The sequence below is a fragment of the Saimiri boliviensis genome, chromosome 15, assembly GCF_048565385.1.
Source record: "Saimiri boliviensis isolate mSaiBol1 chromosome 15, mSaiBol1.pri, whole genome shotgun sequence".
NCBI classification, from domain to species: Eukaryota; Metazoa; Chordata; class Mammalia; order Primates; family Cebidae; genus Saimiri; species Saimiri boliviensis.
The window spans coordinates 72,495,785-72,521,814 of record NC_133463.1 but is presented as its reverse complement, the minus strand read 5'-3'; the positions used below and the strand labels follow the sequence as shown (position 1 = coordinate 72,521,814).

Genomic DNA, 26,030 nt, shown 5'->3' with positions numbered 1-26,030 from the left:
GTTAATCATATTCCTATAACCAGCAATAAACTATTTCCATTTGAAATTTTAAAATAATTTTCAATAGCATAAGAAAATAAGGTACTTAAATATAAATCTAATAAAATATGTGTAGGACACATTCATCAAAGCCTGCAAAACAGTGACAAAAGAAATCAGAAAAATTATAAATAAATGGAAATCTTTATTAAAATGTCAATTATCCCCCATTTGACCTATAGATTCAATACAATTTTAATTAAAATCTGTGCAAGCTTTCACGTAGATATTGACAAGCTGATTCTAAATTTATAAGAAAGTCAGGCATGGTGGCTCACACCTCTAATCATAACACTTTGGGAGGCCAAGGCAGGAGGATTGCTTGAGGAGATGAAGAGCAGCCTGGGCAACATAGTAAATTCAAGAGTTTCATAAAAGCCTGGGCAACATAGTAGGACCCCATGTCTAAAGTTAATTAAATAAGTAAATAAAAATTAATAAGACAAATTTTATAAGAAAGGCAAAACAACTAAAAGAGCCAAAAATCAATTCTGAAAAAGAACCAAGCTGAAGAACTCATACTACCAATTTCAGTGTCATATTAAAGAGAAGAAAACTGGCTAGCCATATGCAGAAAACAGAAACTGGCTGCCGTTCTTAAACCTTATTCAAAAATTAACTCAAGATAGATTAAAGACTTAAAATGTAAAACCTAAAACCATTAAAACTCTAGGAGAAAACCTACGCAACACCATTCAGGACATAGGCATTAGCAAAGACTTCATGACTAAAACACTAAAAGCAATTGCGACAAAAGCTAAAACTGACAAATAAAATCTAATTAAACTAAAGAGTTTCTGCACAGCAAAAGAAACTAGCTTCAGAGTAAACAGGCAACCTACAGAATGGGAGAAAATGTTTCCAATCTACCCATCTGATAAAGGTCTAATATCCAGAATCTACAAGGAACTTAAGCAAATTTACAAGAAAAAAACAACCCCATCAAAAAGTGGGCAAAGGATATGAACAGACACTTCTCAAAATAAGACATTTATGCAGCCAACAAACATGAAAAAAAGCCTATCATCACTGGTCATTAGACAAATGCAAATCAAACCAAAATGAGATGTCATCTCATACCAGTCAGAATAGCGATTATTAAAAAGTCAGGAAACTTAGATGCTGGTGAGGCTGTGTTGAAATAGGAACACTTTTACACTGCTGGTAAGAGTATAAATTAGTTCAACCATTGTGGAAGACAGTGTGGCGATTCCTCAAGGATCTAGACTCAGAAGTATCATTTGATCCAGCAATCCCATTACTGGGTATATAACCGAAGGATTATAAATCATTCTACTATAAAGATACATGCACACGTATGCTTATTGCAGCACAGTTTACAATAGTAAGACTTGGAACCAACCCAAATGTCCATCAATGATAGACTAGATAAAGAAAATGTGGCATATATAGACCATGGAATACTATGCAGCCATAAAAAAGAATGAGATCATATCCATTGCAAGGGCATGGATGAAGCTGGAAGCCATCATTCTAAGCAAACTAACATAGGAACAGAAAATAAAAAACACACCACACGTTCTCACTCCTAAGTGGGAGTTGAACAATGAGAACATATGGACACAGGAAGGGAACATCATATACCAGGGCTTGTCCAAGTGGAGGGAGACCATTAGGACAAATAACTAATGCATGCAGGGCTTAAAACCTAGATGACAAGTTGATAGGTGCAGCCAACCACCATGACACATGAATACCTATGTAACAAACCTGCACACTCTGCACATGTATCCCAGAACTTAAAAACAAAAGGAAAAGCTAAACCTATTTATTAATGTAAGAGCCCAGAAATATTCACAAAAATAATGTCAACTATTTTTAAACAGCTTTAAGTATAATTTACATACAATAAAATTCACTGCAGTGTACTACGTAATGACTTTGTAAATTTAGAATTGTACAACCATCACCACCATCCAACTGCAGAACATTTCCCTCACTCCAAAAAAGATGCTTTATATGCCATTTCCAGGCAGTCCTCATTCCCATGCCTAGGCAACCACTAATCTACTGTTTCTGTATATCTGCCAGGTCATCTTTGACAAAGACGTAAAGGCAATTCAAAAAAACAGGATAGTCTTTTCAAGAAACGGTGCTCTATCAACTGGATATCCCTATGCAAAAATAAGTTTTCACATATACCTCACACCATATAAAACAATTGGTTCGAAACGTAAAACCTAAAGACCTAAATGTAAAACATAAAGGCTGGAAAAAAAAAGAAGGAAAAGAGGAGAGGAGGGGAGGGGAGGGGGCAAGGCTATACAACCTTGGGTTTGGTGATTAATTTTTGGGTTAAGAGCATCAAAAGCACAACCCAGGCTGGATGTGCTGTTTCACACCTGTAATCCCAGCACTTTTGGAGGCCAAGCCAGGCAGATCGCTTAAACTCAGGAGTTTAAGACCAGCCTAGGCAACATTGTGAAACCCTGTCTCTACTAAAAATACAAAAAATTAGCCAGGCATGGCAGCAGGCACCTGTGGTCCCAGGTACTTGGGAGGCTGAAATGGGAGGATCACTTGAGCCTGGGAGGTGAAGGTTTTAATGAGCTGAGATCATGCCACTGCACTCCAGCCTGGGTGATGGAGTGAGTCCCTGTCAAACAACAACAACAACAACAACAACAACAACAACAAATCCATTTAGTAAAAAGAAAGAAGAAATTGGGCTAGGAGCAGTGGCTCATCTCAGACCTGTAATCCCAGAACTTTGGGAGGCTGAGGAGGGCACATCACTTGAGGCCAGGAACTCAAGACCAGCCTGGACAATGTGGTGAAACCCCATCTATACTAAAAATACAAAAATTAGCTAGGCATGGTGGTGCATGGTTGTAGTCATCCCACCTACTAGGGAGGCTGAGGCATGAGAACTGCTTGAACCCAGGAAGTGGAGGTTGCAGTGAGCCGAGATCACACCATGGCATTCCAGCCTGAGCAACAGTGGGAGACGCTGTCTCAAACAAACAAAAAAAAAAAAGCAAAGAAAGAAAAGAAAAACTGGACTTTACCAAAATTAAAAACATCTGTTCTTAAAACACTAGTAAAAGAATAAAAAGCCTGACTGGCAGAAAATATTTGCAAAACGTGTATTTAATAAATAACCTGTATTCAGAATATATACTGAATTCTTACATGTCAACTATAACACAAACAACCCAATTTCTGAGATACAGGCAAATAATATGAATATACAATTCACCAAAGAAGATATATGGATGGCAAATAAGATGCTCAACATCATTTTCCACTATGAAAATGAACATTTCAACTACACAATGAGACACCACTGCAACAGAAACTCTCATTCATTACTAGTGGGAATGCAAAATGACGGTCACTTTGAAAGGCAGCTTGGCAGTTTCTCATGAAGTTAAATACACATTTACTAAGTGAATCCCACGCCTAGGTATTTACCAAGCAAAGCAAATTATATTAAAACCAGTAATGAATGTTAAAGGGCATTTTGCTATATTCATACAATAGAGTACTCAGCACAAAAAAGGAAAAGTTATTGATTCACATTAACATTGATGAATTTAAAATACATTTTACTGGGAAAGACAGACCAGTCCAAAGCCTACAAGTGGAATGATTTCACCGTTTATGTAACATCCTGGAAAAATAAAAATTATAGAAATGGAAAACAGATAAATGGTTCCAGGATTGGGGTGGAGGAGCAGTGGTTGAATACAAAGAGGAATTTTTAGGGTGATAAAATTGTTCTGTATTGTACGGGGATGGTAAACACATTTGTCGAAGTCCACACAGAGTGAATTTTACTGTATGAGTAAATAAAATCAACTATAATGTCAGTAATTTATGAACCCAGGAGGTGGAGGTTGTCAGGGATTTATGACATCCTAGTGGATTTCAAGTAAGCAGGGAGATAAGGCTAGAATGAATCTTGGGGTGCTGGATTACAGTAATGGAAGCATGTAACACTGTTTAATCAAAACAATGCACATCAGGTCCTCAAATAACATCATTTCCTTCAATGTTGTTTCATCATAATGTTGATTTTTGTTATATGTCATTTCACTTGAAGTCACAAATGGCAAGAACTTATTGGTAGTGTTCAGAATTTATTGTACTGTCAATATAATCTCATATTTAATATACATAGATAGATCTAAAAATGGATTCTAACTATATATTGGCTATTATACACACTTATATCCCCTAGCTCAGTTCAGAAGACCTAGAAGCAGTGACACTCCAATAGCCACAAGCACACCCAACAACCAGATCCTGGTTTCTAAATACCATTGTCCAACAAAAGGAACCAAGGCTCCTTGGAGAAATGACTGATTCTAAAGCTGGGATCAGACAATACTTGTAGTGTCACAAAGTATGGTCTTTTAAAAAAGATGAGGACATATCAAAAGGATTTAGAAGCCAACACCAAAGAGCTCCCAATGGTTAAAGCTGAAACAATGTGCACAACAAAAAAAAACAAGATTGGATTTTAAGCCAAAAGACAAAATAGCCACAAGCCCATATAAATAAATGATCAAATAAATAAACGAGAAATTCTTAAAAAGAGCTCTAAATAATATGTATAGATACTCCCTCCAAAAAAAAAAAGAGGTACACTTCTCTCCCGAGTATGGGCTTGACTTAGTGACTCCTTGACAAAAGAAAAAATCAAGTATAAAAGGTGGGGGGAAATAGTATCTTACAGTGGAAAAACCTAGCAAATACCATCTTACCCAACAAAGGAACATCACCAATGATACATACTGATATCATGTACCCTATGATATGCTGTACTGGTGGGAAGGTCACATCACCTTTGTAATACTCTTTCTGATAAAACACAGCCTCAATGTAATCATGAGGAAACATCAGACAAACCTACATTGAAGGAATTCTTATAAAATAACTGACTGGTACTCTTTTAGTGTCAAGGTCTCAAAAGACTGAAAAACTGTTACATACTGGAAGAGACTAATGAGCCACTGATGAGTAAATACATGCAATGTGGTATCCTGGACTGGATCTTGACAACAAAAAGACACTAGTAGGAAAACTGGTAAAAGCCAAATAAAGTATGCAGTCTAGAAAACACTACTGTACCAATGTTAATTGCTAAGGTTTGACCCTGCCATAGTTTACAGAAGGTGTCAAGATTAGGGGAAACTCAGTGAAGGGTACAGAGAACATCTGACTACCTTTGCCACTTTGTGTAAATCTGAAATTACTATAAAATAATCAAGTTTTGTGTGTGTTTTTTTAAGTACAGGAAAGCCACAGCACCAAAACCATGGTTGTTTTTAAAATTAAGAAAGAAACTTTCAGAAGATTAAACACATTTTCATAGTAACTTGATCAACACCACAGTTTATTTGTAAACATGTTATATGTGTCAATAATCAAATTGACAGCACTTTATATATTTCTTTGTATAATATTAACATCCTAACAGAAAACAATCCACTGTACTCAGTTACAGTTTGGTATTTTAAAATCCTTAAATACAAATTGTATTTGAAACACTAAACACAAATAAGAAACATGAAAGGCAGAGAAAACTGAAAACATCAAGTAAGAGAAACCAATATTCCACCACCCCAAAAAGTATATAAAATCATCTGATTACACAATTTAAAAAAGAAATAAAGAAAATCAGATGATCACATTTTTTGATGATATAAAGCTGCATTTCTTCCAAACTATTTTAGAGGTGAAATTGTACCACACTGAATTCTATATCTTTTTTGATATTTGTTCTTTTTTTCCTCTTGGTTTCTAAAGAATGTTTGCCAGGGTTCACATTACATTAAGGAAGTGGGGAAAGAAAGGAAGGAATGTGGCAAAAAAAACAAATGAAATTAACTATTTGCAAATAACTGGATATAAATTTTTCATGAATCTTCTTTGGCAAATAACAAAGTCTGCATTTTAAATTTAACTTTTTTTGAAATGGATCAATACTTGTAAGATTTAAGAGATTATATGAGTTAATGTATAAATAAAACAAAGCCAAATTCACAAAGCAAAGCACAAACATCAGCTTTTCACATTTTTCTAAAAGCTCTAAAAACGCAGACTCTCCCTCCTTAAGAGTACGAGAGGTCTTCACTCGGAATCAGATGATTACTCTTGCCTCATTCAACACAAGAAACCAGAAATGACCCCATGGTTTTTCAATACTTTCCCTAAAATTCATGATCACTATTAGGTTCTATTTTTTCCTCCCTTATCTCCCAAAGGAAATATAGCAGCAAATCACTCCCATATTTTAAGCTTTAAATTCACCAACAACTGGGTTCACTGCCAACAACTACAAATAGTCAATTCTTTATTAGTGTACATGTCATTACAGTTGGTTTAGATGGTTAATACAGGAATAAATAAAATAACTACAGTTTATTCAAACCAAGCAAATTAAAATGAGATTAAAGAGCCCTGATCCAAAAAAAAATAAAATACTTACAACTTTCAGCTGAAAAACTGTAAAAGTTACATACATACATACCTAATAGCACTAGGAATGTACAGTATCAATTATTGGAAAAATAAGTGAGTGATTCACAGTCATAAGAAATTTAATATTAGTATGTATTTTTTTCTTTTATAGACAAACATAACATACACATGGTTTCTACCTTCTATAAGACAAAGTAGAAAACTAACCATTACTGCATTTACCCCAAACACAGCACTGACTGTGCCACAGATACATGGTCCAAAATATTCAGGCCAAGGTATTGAACGCATGGTTAAGTTTTAGGAAAGGCATATATTTCCAGAAGTAAGTATGTTAAATACACAAATATTTATAAATAACAAAAAGTTATCAGCAAAAAGGTTTAGGTTATAACATTCCCAAACTTTCTAACATTTTAAGTGTTTTAGATATATGTTGTCTGACCAGTTAGTTTGGTTACAGTTTTAAACTAGCAAATCATTACCCTGTAAGAGGAGCTAAACTATAACACTGCACAAACTTCCCAAGGAAGGTAACTTGAAAAGTCCAAAAAGTGATTTCAATTATTCTAATTAACATTTTCGATACTAAAAGAATCAATGACTCAGGGAACACTTTGAAATAATTCAATTTTTCTTCATCATTTTCTAAAAAAGTATTCACATAAATTTAAGATCCAGATTGCTTAAGAGTATGTCTTCAAAGTAGGTTTATCCCTACAGGATTTTGATCCAAAGACATAGCCTTAATGCTTCTAAAATGTAATTCTAACCTAAAATCACAATCCTTGGTTTGAAAACATCAAAGCTAAGAAAAAAAATAATAAATCAGGGTGAAAATGTGCAGCAGCTATAGCTACAAGAGTGGAAAATAAATTCTATTTTTTCCATAAAGACTCTATGAAAATATAAAGCCCAAAGTCAGTGACAACAGAAGTCCACATATAAATGGTGTTTAAAAATAGAAAGTTTTCTAAAGCTTTTCATGAGACATTAATGAATAGTCATAATCTGAGTTAAGACCTTATAAATCAAGGTTAAGTTATACATAACTATGCTGATTTACATACCTTCTACAATGTCCAACTGATATACATAATTTACAGACACCCATAGGAATTCATAATGCCCTATCATATCACCTCTCAATACTGGATGTTTATTGTTCTGTAGTTTTACTACTTTAAGTACTAAGAAGCCTTTTCAGAGGAAGAGTTCCATCTCTTCCCTTGATCCCCCAAAGTATAGGTAACAAAATATAAAATTAAACAAGATTTATGTTTGATAAACTAACATATAAAATTACCATTGCAATTTTCATAGTGACTGCTTATAAACATAACAGTCATCATAAATCCTACGAAGTATATACTTAGTTTTATAAAAGAAATGCAGATTGTCTCAAGGTAAAAAATACAGTGCTGGCTGCTAAAAAGAACTTTGTTGCAATAAGATGTGCAATAATGAGCAAAACTTCAGAAAACATGAATATGTTCCCCAAACTTTTAATATTAGTTAAGCAAGAATTGCACTGCAGCAGCAGGATGCTTTTAGTGGCTGACACTATAAAGCTAATGTTAAGAAAGAAAAAAGGCAGAACGTGTGAGCAACAAATGGTGTAACCAAATTATTGCAAATGGAGATTAGCAATAAGAAGTGAGGAAGGTGACCGTCCACTCCATTCTGATAAGATGCCATCTTTAAATATTAAGTTTTTTGCAGGAAGTGGAACACCCATGTCAGCATATGATGACTGTGAAAGCAAACTTGAAAAACTGGGCTCCGTGTGAATATCCAATGTTGAAGCACCTTCCTAAAAGATCAAGAAACAAGAAAAATGATATTTGATACTTTACCAAAACCACTTAATACAACTAATGAGAAACAGAGACCTTGATCACCTGAGAAGTGTTTACGGACTGCAAAGCACTACAGGAGATGCAAAGATCTATACTGTGAGCACAAAACAATCATGACAAGTATTAATATATATAAAAATGACGAATAAAGTCAAATGGTAATAAGTCCTTTTAAATAAATAGAAATAAGAGGCTATGAGACTGTGGGAAAGCAAAAGTTCATTTTTAGAAGACCTGACCTACCTCAAAGTATTACCTAACAGGAGAAAAATCTCAAAAAAAAAAAAAATCCTTACAAAGTCCAGGTGCAGTGACTTATGCCTGTAATCCCGGCACTTTGGGAGGCTGAGGCAGGTGAACCACTTGAAGTCAAGAGTTCAAGACCAGCCTGGCCAACATGGTGAAACCCCTTCCTACTAAAAATACAAAAAATTAGCTGGGCATGATGGCACATGCTAGTGATACCAGTTACTCGGGAGGCTGAGGCAAGAGAATGGCTTGAAGTCAGAAGGTAAAGGTTGCAGTTAGCCGAGATCGTGCCACTGCACATTCCAGCCTGGGTAACAAAGCCAGACTCCATCTCAGGAAAAAAAAAAAGAATCCTTATAAAACACTGAGCACCAGGAAGTACCAGAATAACCCATCTACTCTAGCCTTCTCAGATGCATATAGTCTGCATAGACCTCTCCCCAGGACTCCAAGCTCAAACATTCACCTATCTGACACTTCGTTTCAGATGCTTCCCCACGCATTCTATACTCAGCATGTCCATCATTCAACTCTCAAGTTTTCCCTCACCTCTTCCTCCCAGTCTTCTCTATTCCACACATCCAGCTAATCAAGAAATATAAAAATCATTCACGATCCCTCTCCTCCCAGCCCTAATCTTTTCCTCACTTTTAATTCATCATCAAGTTTTATCAACCTATCTCCAAAATATATCCCAAATTAGTTTATTAATTCACTATGGCCAAGGCCTTCACTGCCACAACAGGACTGACAGAATTTTGAAATTTCTCCATTTACTGCATCCTTGTAACATTTCCATTTTTGCCTATTTATAAAACAGTCCATCGGAAATAACATATCTCCCATCTAAAAGTCTTCAATCATTTCTCTCTGTACTGAGCACAAAATACTAGTTCTTAACATACGCCAGAAGGCCCTGTGCACTGTGCCCCTGCCCTCTTCAACCTCACGTCTTGCTTCTAACCCTTTCATGAGGTTTCTGCCATACTGGCCTTCATTTGTTTCTTCGTTCACTGGACATTTCCCAGACACAGGACATACAGAACTAAGCTTTGCAGAAATATTCTTTTCCAACTTTTTGGCTTCTGCTTATATATTATCTTGCACCTACTGAAATTAGGTCTACCTACGGATTTCATCATAGTTTGGCTCCTTCAAAGTACTGATTAAAATCAGTTAGGACTTACACATCTTAATATTTATCTGATTATTGTCTCCCATAAAACTGTAAGTTCCATTAGTGTCTTACGCAGCACTGTTTCCACAGCACTCAGGAAAGAGTGGTCAGGGTCAAGTATTACCAATTGAATGAAAGAAGTAAAACTTCAAAATATTGATTTCATAATGTTGGATTAGATATTCTGAGCAGAAATATTCCATTCTAAAAGTTTACCTATAAATCAAGTCTAGAATATTCTTTCTTTCCTTGAGGATGGGGGACAGTGGGGAACAAAAAGTCCAGAGCACTGGCCTTCACTGCCACAACAGACAGCCCATCCTGGCAGCAGAGAATCGCTTTAGTTATTGGGAAGTGCACTATAACCCAAAACTGGCACCTGGCATGGTACACGGCCCATAACCGACACTGAATACGCTTCTGTTGAATAAAGCACTGGCACAGAACAGAAATCAAGCTTTGGTCTCCAAAGACCTGGCCAGTGAAATGTGCAAGTCAATTAACTTCTTGAATCTCAATGTCTTCATTTATAAATGAATGTATACAATGAAATTAATGTTTATTGCATATCTTGCTACTGTAATGACTCAAAAACAAACACAGAAGTGTTGTGCATACTTAAAGCTCTGTACAAGTACCATTTGGACTTTTTGGTTTTTGTTACCTGGAATGAGTGAACAAAGTTAAGGACTTGCAGAGACAGTTTTCTACTGGAATGTAAGAGGTTTTGAAGGCTGGAAGAAAAGCACAAGAAAAAGTTTAAAACAAACATAATAGCAAGAATGAGTTACTCATGAGAGTTTAATTTTAGCAATTTAAATGCATCTATACATCCTGGTCAATCACAAAACATTTTAAAAACAATTTCAATGTTTTTCATCAATGAAATTTTTGCTGTTTTAGTAACAGGGAGTAGTCATGCATTAAAAGTCCATTTTGAAATAAATACATAGTATAACTAAAATCAAAGTTATTGTTTTACAAAAATTCAACTATTAGTAAACATAAATGTTAAATGAAAAAGAAACTTTTCAAAGGAAGATTTAGGCACTATGAGGAATGACAACTATGACACAACCTTCAAATCACCAACATAATTGCAAAAGACAACCTGATGACAAATTTAACACACTAACCCACCTAAATATTTTTCAAATATGTAAATCAGTAGAAATTACAGGGGCAATCTTTAAAGTTCTACTATAGTATTTCCATTTTTTATTCATGTATATTATTTTTTCAGAGATTGTCAACTAAGTAATCTTCATTTTTTGATAAAAGCTATACTAAGCCATTTAAATGAATTATTGTCCAACTTCATTTTCTGAAATAAGGAAGTCAAGAAGATCTTGACTTGTGGATTTCACCTCTCCAAGCCACCTATTGTGACAATTAGATTCAATTATGTTCTTTCCTGATAATCTAGTTTGTCTCAGAACCTTTACAACCATCCATTGCCTCTTAGCAGCTACTCCCAATGGATCAGAGCTGGCATATAAGATAAAACCCACATGTCATCTCTAAGGAGAAATATACACTCATTTTAGAAAATGTAGAAAGTGAAGAATATTTTGGAAAGTAACCATAATTCTACCACAAAAAACAATCACTATTAACAGAATGTAACATGAGTGTGTGTATGTCAGGAGTGAGAGAAACGCAGAGAAATTTTCTACAGACATACATTTTTTAAAAACCAGGTTCATATTCCATATCCACATGCCCATTTAACACACCCTCACCTCACCTAGATTACTAAATAAATATAATCAAAACATGTGCCCAAAATGTCTGCCTGTGACTAATATCTGATCTAGTGAAACTTAATTTTGAAAAATACAGCAAAATCCTTAAACTAGCAATCTCTATTCAATCAAAAAACATATGCAGAGCAATTACTGTGTTCATGTGTGGAATAAAAGAAAGATATAGTAACTATTCACTGGTAGCTTAAAAATCGAGTAGATGAAAATATGACAATGAATATAAATCCTCACCTCTCTTTTCTGCAAAGGCCATGTGTAGCAATTTTCCTGCAAACTTTCCGGTTTAATTCAGAACTAAACAGTGGAATTCCAAAGCACAGCTCAAGAGGAACCCAATCTGCTTCTGTTGTGGCACCTAAGAAAGGATATATAAACTTATTTTTTTATCATATACAGCTACTTATTTATATTATATAACTGACAAGGGTTTCGTAACCTGAGGTTCATAAATTCTTCCTGCCCCAGTGATACCCACCAACAGGCTTGGCAGGGGAGGAAGAAATTGAAGGGGCCAGTTAAGCTCTAAACAGGATAGACATTTTTGGGGTATAAACACGTGTCTGAGAAGGTACACAGCTTTTATCCAATATTCAAAGTAGTCATTTGCCCAAATAAACAGTAATGCAAGACATCTGTAAGATGAGAGAATCAATCAAAACATTTACCACAGGAATAAGGTTATTAATAAGTTGTTATTTTCAAGTTATAATTTTGTAATACTTGAATTATTATTCTAAGTATGTAAAAATGCTTCCTAGAAAAGTCTTATTTAAAAGTCTATTATAAATAATAAGAACAGACAAATGGCATGCAAATGACTTAACATAAAACTTAAACCTCAAAAATTAGTCTAATAAAATTGCAAAAAGTTTTAACACCATACCAGAGGTTTGCTTTGTTGCTGAATCTATAGTTGCTTCCTCAATGACCATTTCAAATGACTCTGTACTCCCATTTACATCTGAGCCAGAAGCCAAATCAGGTTCTCCTTATAATTAAAGGACATACACAATATTAGGATTCTAGCAGTTAGCAGAAGCTGCCAATAAATCAGTCCTGACATGGAAAGGACTTCAGACAATAGTAATGACGATGGAAAGAAAATGCATAATCCTTGGCTTAAGAAGTGGTTCTAAACAGGGGAGCAATTTTGATGCCCAACAGACGTGAATGAAGACAGAGATGCTATTCATATCTACGAATGGTAAACAACCGACCATGCACAAGGCAATCCTCCACAAAAAAAAATTATCCAACTCAAACTGCACACAGTGCTGAGGTTGAGGAACCTTAGCCTAAAGAAACCAAAATTCAAAAAGGAGAACACAAGTTCAGATTTTCACACAGGTCATTACCGAAGCCATTTGCTCCCCTGTGGAAGTATGTATCTGTTATGTTACTACTCTTGAAAGTTCTTTTCTGATTCATTATCTTTCAGCACAGAAGATCTTCCAAGCTCCCTCAGATCTTATCTACTTCTCTACTCTCATCTTCTACTACTGTCCAACAAATCCTTTCTTTTGGCCGTAATGAGCTACTGTTTCCTAATTCCCTCTGCCTGAAAGGCTGCCACCCTCCAAAAACGCAGACCCCGTCATACTTAATAACACCACACTTTATACGGATTCACTTGTATCCTCTCTAGGGCTCTAATCCTTGGAACAACATTGTTTTTCTTATTTCTTTTTCTTTTTTTTTTTGTAGAGACAGGGTCTTGTTATATTGTCTCCAGGCTGGTTTCAAATTCCTAGCCTCAAGCACTCCTCCTGCCTTGGACTCCCAGAGGACCAGGATTACAAGTGGGAGCCACCATGCTTGGCCTGGTCTTATTAATTTAAATAGCTCCAGCACTTAAGCAGGTATTCCATAAATGTTTGTGGAATGAATGACATAAAAAATGGACCGCTATAGTAGACATGCTTTGAAATGACTGCCTAAGTCAGAGCCCTCTTCTCTAGAAAATGTCCCTGCAATATTTGGCAGTCAACTATTTGGCCAAAGACACATAAGACAGGACTAAGTACCTATCTCAATGGGAGCCAATCAGATACAATTAACAACATTTTCTCAGAATTTCAAACTAAGAGGCTAATGGAATACTGTCACTCAATGGCAGACAATGAAAGGTCTCCCAAATCAATGAACAAGAACTGCACCATGGCAACCCAAACCACATATATGCCAATATTATGCCAGAGAAGAAATAGTAAGCATGAGAAGGTAATTTGAAAATGAATTTTCAAATTTTAAAAAAAGGTGGTATCTAAGGAAAATTAGCTGTTGCCAATATGTAAAACAGATTGGAGAAAGAAAGAAGAGGGCAGAAAGGCATCAGGGAATGGTTGCAACAGCACATGTTTAAGGTTTAAAGATCAAGACCCAGACCAGAAGAGCAGTCACAGAGAATTTAAAATGAAGAGAAAGGGAAAGAAATGGACATGAGAGACATATCTAAAGCCTAATTCAGAGAACTTGGAAACTAACTGAACATAGTGGAAAAGAGAAAGAATGACATAAAGATAAGCTTTTAGACCTAGATAATTAAGATGGTGCCTTTTGACAGAAGAAGTTGAAAAAGAAAAACTACTTAGCCAATTTTGGTACCATTTGTACAGAGACTTGAGTTTTGAAACCATCACCCTATAAAGCCAACTAAATGAAAAAAGCCTTATAAACACAGATATGATAGTAAAGCACCAAAAGCATTCTGTACCCTAATCCTATTTTCTTCATTTGAACAACTGATATTTGTCTAAATGATGTTCCAAAATATTTCCTCGTGCTTCAGTGAAAGAATATTGAGAATTCAACAATTCAGCATCCCCACAAAGGTCTGCTGTTTTTCATGTATTAACACTGTGTTAAACTCAAAACCAACCATCTTAATTCAAAGAATCCAACTATTGGCTAACCTCTCTCATCAGAAGCATCACTGAGTTTTCTATTCGCAAGCTGGCTGGAAGCATTCAACATGGTGACATATCCACAGAAATGCTGGAAGTCCACTTTGTTCCTTAATATCTGCAATGCTTTGTGAACACCCATATTAACACGAGTGAACTCTAAGAACAGAATTGACATCATATTAGTGAACAATTTCAAAACAACAAAACGCCAACAACTTAAACATACTTTTCTTTAACAACTCTTAGAACTACTTTTATACTTTAATAAATCATGATTGATTCCAATAAAGAAATATGTAAAGTTGTTATTCTTGTTGAAACTAAAACTAACAATGCACTTGAAATCACACCCCTAAATTACTTATTTATTAACTCAAGTTCTCATAAATATGTGAACTCATAAAAGAGAAAAATGCTCTGTATTTAAATATAAAGATATCTATTTTTATAATTTACACAATAATCCCCCAAGGCAAAGAATCTACCAACCAGTTCTTGAGATTTTATCAATTTTAAGATCCTGTTGTCACTACCTGCATCTCCAGAAAAAGTTATTTTCCTTAGACTTTATAGCGTATTAGACAGTTGTATGAATCATAAAAAAGGAGAAGTAGAGAAAAGTCTTCCATCTAGGCAGATATCTACTTCCTCTCTCCATTTCCAAGACAGACTAGCAGTCCTTCAAAAATCCTAAATGGGTCTTGTTCTATCTGATATTTGTGGATGGCAAAGCACATGACAAAAAACTACCATTTGCCAATACTCTTTAAGAGCATAATATGAACCTAGAACTTACAAATTTTAAGAATTCATTTCCTGCCATGTTTTCCACCAAACTGTTGACATGAGTAATTTAAAAAAAAAAAAGTCAATAGGAACAATTCAAAATGTACCTCCTTGTAGTTCTGTTTCATCAAATGGAAATGGTACATGGACAGTTTCTCCTACACCATGCAGACCATGCCCCTAAAAATAAAGAAACAAAAATGAAAAGGTATACAAGAAACCTTATTCCCAATCATTGATGTTGTCACATAATGGTATATCCCATATTAATACATCATCAAAGTGCTTCCAACAATTTTCTGTTTTTCTATAGCAAGCAGTGACAATCTTATGTGCATAATAACCTATAAGGCAATGTTTCTCAAATTGAATGTATAGGCCAATGCAAAAAAAAGAGGCTAATTTAACAGGTAAGTCAGGTGTTAGACAAGTGAAGAATGAGGCCAACTTTAGTCGCACAAAGGTTAACCACAGTTCTGAGAGGAAAATGTGGAGGAAGAATCCTCATATTCACATAGCACACCATGGAATAAGAAAGTGAAACTCAAAAACCTGCCCTGAAATGAAATATATTCAAAATTACTTGCTACAATATTATAATTACATATAATTGTAAACAACCAAATGTCCACCAATAGGTGACTGGTTAAGTAAATTAGGAGACATATCTTCAATGGAGCGGCATAAATGAAAGAAAACTATGACCTGCAATAGAAAGATTTCCAATGGCTAAATGGAAAATGTAGGGGGCACATTTGTGTGCAAGCACTTGCATATGCATAAAGACACTCTGGAAGGATACAGCAGAAACGAACAGATGAAATCTGATTTGGAAGAAAGATGGGGAGTGGAAACATGATAGACAGGGTTAGCAAGGGACTGATACTTTTCTCTATATACTTTTTTTTAGGCAGAGTCTCACTCTCTCACTCAGGCTGGAGTGCAATGGTGCGACCTTGGCTCACTGCAACCTCCACCCCCTGGGTTCAAAGCAATTCTCCTGCCTCAGCCTCCCAAGTAGCTGAGATTACAGGCACCCGCCACCATTTTTTTTTTTTTTTTTTTGCATTTTTGTATTTTTTAGTAGAGACAGGGTTTGACCATGTTGGCCAGGCTGGTCTCAAACTCTGACCTCAGGTGATCCACCTGCCTCAGCTTCCCAAAGTGCTGAGATTACAGGCGTGAGCCACCGCATTCACCTTTTAATAACATTTCATTTTTGAATCATGTGAATGTACTATTAATTCAAAGATTAAATTTAAAAAATCTGAGTCTACCCACCTCACTCTCATGTTATAAAAGATAATTCAGTTTCATCTATCATATTCAATTAATATTGTTCATTTGAGTTTTGTTTTAAAGCTTTGCTTATATTTAATTCCAAAATTTGATTTGAATTTGTAGTTGTGTAATAACAAGCATGAAGAATTTAACTTTGTCTACATGCATTTAGAACCATTATCATAGAAATTTAATGCTGAGGATCTGTTTTTCCCTTTAAGAGAGACCTATACATTATTCAAATTCAAGAAACCCTGATATATCCAAGAGAAAGCATACTCTTTTCATTGCTTCATGTAACAATTTAAATATATTTCTGACAGTTCTCTTTTTTCCCCTAAACCAGATGTCTGCAATAAATTATGGTTTTAACCAAAATCTTCATTTGTAACATGTTTAAAATTCTACTAAGGTAAATTTTTTTCCCATCAAATTTAATTAAAAAGGCATTCTTCTTTAGCAAAAGCAAAACTCTTTAATAACACTTTAAAAACAGTACTGTTAGCCCAGTGTGGTGGCTCACACCTGTCATCCCAGCACTTCTGGAGGCCAATGCAGGTGAATCACTTAAGCCTAGGAGTTCCAGACCAGCCTGGGCAACATGACGAAACCCTGTCTCTACAAAAAATTTGCCAAGCATGGTGGCGTGAGCTGTAGTCCCAGCTACTCCAGAGGTTAAGGTGAGAGAATCTCTTGAGCCCGGGGAACTTAAGGCTGCAGTGAGCTGTGATCATGCCACTGCACTTCAGCTTGGGTAACAGAGGGAGACCCCGTATGAAAAAAATGAAATAAAAAAATAAAAACAGGTACTGTCTGCTGATTTGGTTGTTTTTCTAACCATATTTTGCAGCACCCACGCCCCCACACACACCGAAAAACCTAACTTAGGTTGACCTACTGAGTACCACCTACAGAAAAGACCTTGGTAACCACCCTTCTCATTTTACTTTATTCAAAAAAGGATTTGTTACTATAAATTAAGACAGGGTTTCACTATGTTATCCAAGTTGGTCTCCAACCTCCATGCTCAAGCAATCCACCTCAGCCTTCTAAAGTGCTAGAATTACAGGCATGAGCCACTGCATCCAGCTATCCTTCATTTTAAAGGTAAGGAAAACTGAAGCTTATGGATTTACCCATTGGTTCCTTTACTCTACTTCTACTGCCACTACCAACACAATAACATTTTCTGAGATCTTCCTATGTGCTAAACAGAGTGCTCAGTCATTATTTTCAACATCCTTAAAAAGACAGGAACTTTAATTATCTCCAGTTTACAGGTAAAGACACTAAAGTTCAAAAAGGTATTCAACATGCCCAAGATTACTAGTAAGTGGTGGAACCAAGATTTGAGCTTAGGCAGCCTGACTTAAGTCCGTGTCTAGCCCATTCTATGATGCTATCTCCCACAACTACCCCATACTAAATATTCTCCCGGGCTAATTTCACCCTGTCATGGTTTCAACTACCATCTACCAGCTGATGCTGACACTTAATCACTCATCTAATCGCTCATTTGAATTTCAGAATATTTCCATTTACCACAGGCACCATATAAACACAAGGCATCATCTGCCCTATAAATGGGCTCTTCCCACTGTGTTCTGGAGTAGTGGTATCTCCACCTCCTGTGACGTCACTTCCTCTTGTGTTCTCTACAGTAGTGGTTATCACCACCCTTCTACCCTCATAAGCCAAATCAAAATCTTCCTGCCCTCTTCCCATCTCTTTTTCAGATACTGATCAATTCTATCAATGGTATATTTGTAGTAGTTCTTATTTCATTTTTCCTTTTAATTCTTATTACCATGTCCTTGATCCAGGCTATCTTTATCTCTTACCTAAACCACTACACACAGTCCCAACTGGTATTTTTTCCTTCAGGTATCTCCCCACTTCCATTCTCAATATCATCCCAGGTTGATTCCTAAAACACATCTGACCATGTTAATCCCTGTTAGCCCTCTGTAATTGTCACCATCAATCTACAGGTCAATGTCTCAGCTCCACAGTAGGACACTCAAGGACAGCAGACACTCAAGGCACACCGCCTACTTCTCCAGACTCATCTCAGACCATGGCCCCCTCACGTTCCAACTCACCCCTCAAAAATGCCAAACAGCTTATTGGCCCTGGCATGTTATGCCATTTCATATTCTTATTTATTCTACAAACACTAACTGGACAACTACTATGACCTGAGCACTGCTGGGCACTAGAAAAACAGCAATTTAAAAAAAAAAAAATCCTCTACCCAGAGATTTAATCATGCTGACCCTACTACCTGGCTTCTTTTAAATCATCCTTTTGTATTCAGCCTGGGTCTCACTTTCTCTAAGGAACCTCTCCTACCTAAGCCCTTCTCCTTGCCCCAAGGCTGGACTGGATACTTCTTTTTAATTCAATAAAGTGAAACTGGGTACTTACACAACTTTTCCCACCATCCTTAAATTGATGAGGGGCCCTGTCTTATTTGCATATCCATATTAATTAGCACAAAATATGTATATTCAATTATTAGATGAAGTGAGAAAACCTTTACTGAGAACCTATTATGCATCAGAAAGTGTGCTACAGATTTCACATGTACATTTTCATTTCATTCTCTCAATTCTAAGAGCATAAACTGCCTACCTTACCATTCATTAGCTGCTACTATTACAAGTATTTGCTATTATACAACAGATATTGCCGTCTCCATTTCATAGGTGGGAAATAAAGTATAAGGTTTATCATGAAAATGTCACACAGCCCAATAAGCACACACAAAGAAACTCAACATTATTAGCCATCAGGAAAATGTACATCAAAACTATGAGATACCATTCCACACCCCTTAGGGTGGTTATCATCAAAAAGCCCCATAATACCAAGTGCCTGTGGAAATGTAAACTGATGCAGCCACTTTGCAAGACAGTCTGGCAGTTCCTTAAATGCTTAAACATAGAATAACTATATGACCCAGTAATTCATCCCGATATATTTAGCTAGGAGAAATAAAAACATGACCACAGAAAATCTTGTATACAATGTTTATGACAGCATTTTTCATATGGCCAAAAGGTGAAAACAACCCACTTGCCCATCAACTGATGGAGGAATGAACAAAATGTGGCATATGCATATAATGGAGCATTATTTGGCCATAAAAAGGAATTAAGTACTGATACATATGACAACATGATGAACCTTGAAAATATTATGTTAAATGAAGGAAGCCAGTAACAAAAGACCACATATTTTTATATATGATTCCATGCATATAAATTTCCAGAATAAACAAATCTGTAGGGACAGCAAATAGACTAGTGTTGCTTAAGTCTAAGGGGAAGAAGGGGAGTAGTGGGGAGAAAATAGAAAAGTGATCACTAAAGGATACAGGGTTTCTTTTTAAGGTAATGAAAATGTTCTAAAATTGAGTGTGGTGATGACTGTACATATCTGTGAATACACTAAAACCCACTTAACTGTACAATTTAAATTGGTAAATTGCACAGTATGTGAATTATATACTCACATTATAATTGTACAGTATGTGATTATATACAGTAGTCCCCCTTTATCTGAGATTTCACTTTCCTTGGTTCTAGTTATTATTTGTGGTCAACTAAGGTCTGAAAATAGGTGAGTATAGTATATAAAACAGGTAAGTAGAGTATATCACATTCCTATCACTTATATTACAGTATACTATTTTCTTATTAGTAATTGTTGTTAATCTCTTACTGTGTCTAATTTATTAATGAAACTTTATCATAGGTATGTATATGTAAAACACATACTGTATAGGGTTGGGTGCTACTAGTGGTTTCAGGCATCCCCTGCGGGTCTTGGAACTTATCCCCCACAGATGAGGAAAGTACTGTAAAGCTATTATGTTAAAAAATAATAATAATAATGGTCACACAGCTAACAGAAGGTGAGGCTGCAATGCAAACCTGGGTCTAACTTCAATGATCGCTTCTACCACTCCCACACTGCCAAAGTGCCAGCACTAAAATCCACATCTCTGATTTTTTACGTTTCAACTTCATAAATTTCAAATGACTGACATTTTATTGCAACTCAATATAGAAAGCTAGAAAAATGATCGCCTTTATAATAAAAAGACAAAATTGATTTTTTCAAATAAGATAAATGTACCTGAATTAAAACTGCAGAATGTGTTAAAGCATCATTCAACATCGTGAGCACATTTGATGTAGGAACTACTCCAGGATCATGACCCCAAGATGTTATTAGTAATCGATCATAATTCTATCGAAAAGAAATTAACAGATAAAATGGCATTCAGAAATAAGGAAAATATTAAGAAGTTACACACACACAAATCCAAACCTCACACACATACCTGAAATATATCTGGCAGTTTTCGAAGTCTTGTACCTTTGGACAATAAAAGGGATGGTGGTCCTTGCCCAGTGATATGATAAATGTACAGTTTAAACCAGACAGAGCTGACTTCTGGGATAGCTGGTCCAATATGCTACAATCATAAAACAGTTAAAATAAAGTTATAATAAAGTGTTATGTAAGTGACCAAGTATAGTCTTATAAACAGCAAATCCCTTCACGTAAGTGTTAACTGTTAAATGCTAAATGTTAACTGCATTATCCTCATGAAAATAGTTTCAATTTTATACTGGAATTAAGAAATTACGTTTGGAATCTTGGTTTTATCCATCCAGCCATATCGCCTTAAGGCTACTTAAGCTCTCTGTGCCTCATTTTGTTCAATCTATAAAACAGCAATAAATAATCTACCTCAAGAGGATGTTGTTGTAAGGTTGTTCAAAAAGTTTAAAACAGTATCTGGAATATAAGCTCTACATTAAAGTGTTAGCTATTATCATTAATCACATACAATTTTCACAAAAGGAATTATCTACCCTTTCATCCGTTTTACCATTTATTAGGCAGTTCATGGATTCCTGCCACGACCAGAGGTTGTGTTAAAGAATAGGAGGAAGCTGGGGAGTGTGCACAAAGAATTATTTTTAAAAGGTTAAATGCAAATCGCTTGTTGAATACTAAGGACAAAATTGGTGTGAAGACAGGATCCTCACTGAGGCAGCTAGAACACGGGCAAATTAACTGTGTACAAGAATCCCTTCATTTCTGCTATACCATTAAACCCTGCATTATCTAGGAAACCAGGTAGGGAACATAATCCCAACTCTGAAAATGGCACAGCCCACAACTTCCTTGCTAAGCATACAAATGAATGAAACTGGTATGTATTTTTTAAGTAAAAGGCCAGGAGGAATTTTCACATATAAATTATACAGTTAACCAGACTTCTAGCTTTCAAGCACCATCTTTTCTTTTCAGCTTATTCAGAATCATGGTCCCCCTTCCAAGACATTTAATTTTTCCTAAATTTATCTTATCCTTCAAAATGATGCCAGCTTCCTTTTCGGAGCATCCTAAAACATTCTCTTTAAAATATTCTGCACATGAATAAATTTTAATCTAATGTACCACAAGTCACTAGGTGATACATATATAGCAATTACACTCCACAAATTGAGCATATCATCTTACAAAGGCATAAAATATAAAACTGCTTTCTATGGTTCAGTGATTTTTAATAGCTGGTATCTGCAGATTGAGACGTAAACAAAACTGATGGGAGTCATGACGCTATCAAGTGGATCTCCCAAGTAGGTCTCTACCTGAGGGGTGCAGCTGCTGACCGGCCGGATTTCATTGGTGAGGGGAGCCATGGAAACAAGCAGCGTGTAATTTTTATTTAGAACTCTGCTGCAAGTTGCAGGGTCCAAACCAAGAAGGCTTTCACAGCGTAAGAGATCCAGAGGAAAACCTAAGTCATGATTAAGCACATACAGAGAATAAGGGAAAGACTGACAATGTGAAACAAAAATGTTAAAGATACAACGTTGACAATTGACTTGAGATTTTAAATTTTAAGGTAGAATAACTCAATTAAGAAGTGCCAAATTTCCCAGGAGACCAGCAAGACACTTTAAGATGTAAAGCTGAAATGTTTTATTCTTTGGTCTAGACAGATAATCATCCACTTCATGTTACTTTTTACTGCAACAAGATGGACTTGTTTTACCTTACTTCCTCTCCCCATCCAGAGCCACTCTACAATAGCGGCTTACAGATGACCCCTGAACAACAGGAGTTGCAGATGCTGACCCCTTGCACGGTCAAAAATCTGTATATAACTTCAGACTCGCCTGACACCTTAACTACTAACAGCCTACCGGTGACTGGAAGCCTTACTAATAACATAAACAATTGATTAACACATATTTTATATGTTATATATACTATATGCTATATTCTTAAAATAAAGCTAGAAAAAAAGAAAATCATAAGGAAGAAAAACTTTATTACTATTCACCAAGTGGAAATGGATCATCATAAAGGTCTTTATCCTCGTCTTCACATTAAATAGGCTGAAGAGGAGGAGGAAGAGGAAGTGCTGGTCTTGCTGTCTCAGAGGTGACAGGTAGAAGAGGTGGAAGGCAAGGCAGGAGAGGCAGCCATGCTCGTTCTAACTTTAGGGAAACATACTGTAAGTTCCATCTAACTTTCTTGTTTTTTAATATATCTAAAAATCTCTCTATATAGTACAAATCCTTCTTCTGCCATCTGCTTTAGTTTCAGTGTCTGTATCATAGAAGAGTGCACAGAGTCAAAAGCAGTCTTGAATAATCAGAACGCTGCCAGACAGTCTAATGTCAATTTGTTTTCTGTCACTGCTTTTTCTATGTCTTCCTCATTGTCTGGCACTCATTTGGAAACGCCCATCTCCATCAAGGTGTCTATCTATCAGCTCTTGAATTTCTTCAAGACCCAATCTTAAAACTCTTCACTCCCCATCTTTTTTGCCATATCCAAAATCTCTTTCATGATTTCCTAGATTAGCTCTGTTGTAAATCCTGTGAAGTCAGATACAACATCTAGACAGTTTTCTCCAGCAAAAAACTTATTGTTTTCGGCTTGATGATTTTCACAGCTTTTTCAAAAACAATGATGGCATCTTCAGTAGTGTGATTCTTCCATACTTTCATGATGTTCTATTAGCGTTCTCTTCCATAGCATTCTCTTCCAATCCTTTCTATAGAGTACTGCATGTAAAGAGCCTTAAAGGTCATTATGACCCTCTACCCAGAGGCTGAATCAGAGAGGCTGTGTTTGGGGCAAGTAGATCACTTCAATGCGTTCAGTGTTGAACTCATGCAAGTTCTGCGTGGGTTAACCAGGGGTATTCTCCAGTACCAAAATAACTTTAAAAGGCAGTCCCTTACTGGCAAGGTATTTCCTGACGTCAGGAACAAAACATCAAAGTAACCAGTCCAGAAAAAGGGTTCCTGTTGTCCAGGCCCTTTTACTATATGGCCAAAAGACTGGCAGCTGTTTATCTTTTCCCTTCAAGGCTCAGGAGTTAGCAGCTTTATGGATAACGGCAGTCCTCACCAGAAACCTGACTACATTTGCACAAAACAATAGTGAGCCTGTCCTTTCCTGCCTTAAATCCTGGTGCTCACTTCTCTTCCTTACTGATAAATGTCCTTTAAAGCATTTGTTTTTCCAGAATAGAACACTTTTGCATGTATTAAAGACCTCTTCAGGCAGATATCCTTTCTCCTCAATGATTTTCTTAATGGTATCTGTATTACTCAATTCTCAGATTGCTATAAAGAAATACCTCAGACTGGGTAATACATGAATTAAAGAGGTTTAATTGGCTCATGGTTCCACAGGCTGTACAGGAAGCAGAGTGGCCTCTGCTTCTGAGGAGGCCTGAGGAAGCTGACAATCATGGCAGAAGGTAAAAGGGAAGCAGGCATATCTTACATGGCTGGAGCAGGAGGAAGAGAGAGAGATGGAGAAGGTGCCACACACTTGTAAACAACCAAATCTTGTTAGAACTCACTATCGTGATGACAGCTCTAATGGGGATGGAGTTAAACTATGAGAAATTGCCCCCATGATCCAACAAGGCCCCACCTCCAACATTGGGAATTACATGAGATTTGGGTGGGGACATGAGATTAGACATGAGATTTGAGTGGGGACACAAATCAAAACATATTAGCATCTGGGAACTCACTGGCTGCCTCTTGGTCAGAAACAGGAGAACAGAAACTGCTTCTCCCACTATCTTAACATTTTTTAAGCCAAACCTCTTCTTAAAATTATTAAACCATCCTTCGCTGGCATTAAATTCTCCAGTTTAAGAGAATATTCTCTTTCATTTGCTTTGTCATAATGACTTTGCTTTTTCTCAAATCATATTTCAGTCTATAGTTATGCCTCATAGCAATCCTGCACCCACATAAAAGGTGCATTTTCAATACGAGATAAAAAAAAGTATTTTGCAAAAAGTACAATGTTTTCATGTCTGTTGGTATAGATGCAAAAACAGGTTCATAAATTTCCTTCCCTTATTTAATAATTTTTTTATACCAGATTAATTTATCTTGAAATGATGGGCAACTACAGCTGCAGACCTCAATCTGCAGTACATACCAAGCAATGCAACATTTTCTTGTAATGTTATGACTTTTCTCTGCTTTCTGGGAAAATTTCCAGCATCACTAGTGGCTCTTTGTATGGCTCCCCCAGTGTTATTCCAGGTTTATGGTACTGCACTAAATCAATGAAAAATATGAGAGAACCACGAGAGATCACTTTTAACTGTAATAGGCCATTTAAAATAAAGACACACTGCTCACTCAGAGATGATTAGTGTCACAGGGCATTTTAAGCAGATAATCAAGTACATACAACACTTGAGCTCACCACAATAGCAACAAGAGATAACTACAAAATCATGACAGTAGTATTACATACTACAGGTAATTTTACGCAGTATGGCTTAATACTAAATCTTTCCATTTATTTACATTTCTTTCAACTGCAGTGTTGATGTGCGATCTGTAAATGTGTGCATTAAGTTTTGATATGTTTGAATGTTTTATAATGGATCTGAATATACTTTATAGTAATAAATGATAAAAAAGACTAGTATCCACATATATTTTATACATAAATGACACATCTAACTTTTTCTTAACTTCTTCAACATTTCTAGGCTACAAGGTTTGTCTGCGAGTTTTTTCAAATTGTCGCAAATCTCCAAAAAAAGTTCCAATATGTTTACTCATAAAAATCAGCCCAAGCCAAGCACGGTGGCTCACACCTATAATCCCAGCACATTGGAAGGCCAAGGTGAGGGGATCAGGAAGTCAAGAGATCAAGACCATCCTGGCCAACATGGTGAAACCCCGACTCTACTAAAAATACAAAAATTAGCTGGGCATGGTGGCACACGCCTGTAGTCCCAGCTACTCAGTAGGGCTGAGGCAAAAGAATTGCTTAAACCTGGGAGGTGGAGGCTGCAGTGAGCCAAGATCGTGCCACTGTACTCCAGCCTGGCGACAAGCAAGACTCCATCTCAAAAACAAACAAAAAAAATCAGCTCAGCCAGGCACAGTGGCTCATACCTGTAACTCTAGCACTTTGAGAGGCCAAGGTA

General features: G+C 36.2%; 1 protein-coding gene across 1 annotated transcript in view; it reads right to left on the bottom strand.

Moving 5' to 3' along the window:
* Positions 1 to 5,721: 5,721 nt before the first annotated feature.
* Positions 5,722 to 26,030, bottom strand: part of FAM91A1 (family with sequence similarity 91 member A1) — a 47,761-nt gene continuing 27,452 nt past the window's right edge. The window contains exons 16-24 of the mRNA XM_003933729.3: positions 22,189 to 22,337; positions 20,865 to 20,999; positions 20,657 to 20,770; positions 15,340 to 15,412; positions 14,453 to 14,602; positions 12,424 to 12,528; positions 11,772 to 11,895; positions 10,439 to 10,508; positions 5,722 to 8,302 (exon numbers count right to left, since the gene is read on the bottom strand). Coding sequence (XP_003933778.1) covers positions 8,117 to 8,302; positions 10,439 to 10,508; positions 11,772 to 11,895; positions 12,424 to 12,528; positions 14,453 to 14,602; positions 15,340 to 15,412; positions 20,657 to 20,770; positions 20,865 to 20,999; positions 22,189 to 22,337 — 1,106 coding nt within the window. The 3' untranslated portion in view covers positions 5,722 to 8,116. The remainder of the gene's footprint in view (positions 8,303 to 10,438; positions 10,509 to 11,771; positions 11,896 to 12,423; positions 12,529 to 14,452; positions 14,603 to 15,339; positions 15,413 to 20,656; positions 20,771 to 20,864; positions 21,000 to 22,188; positions 22,338 to 26,030) is intronic.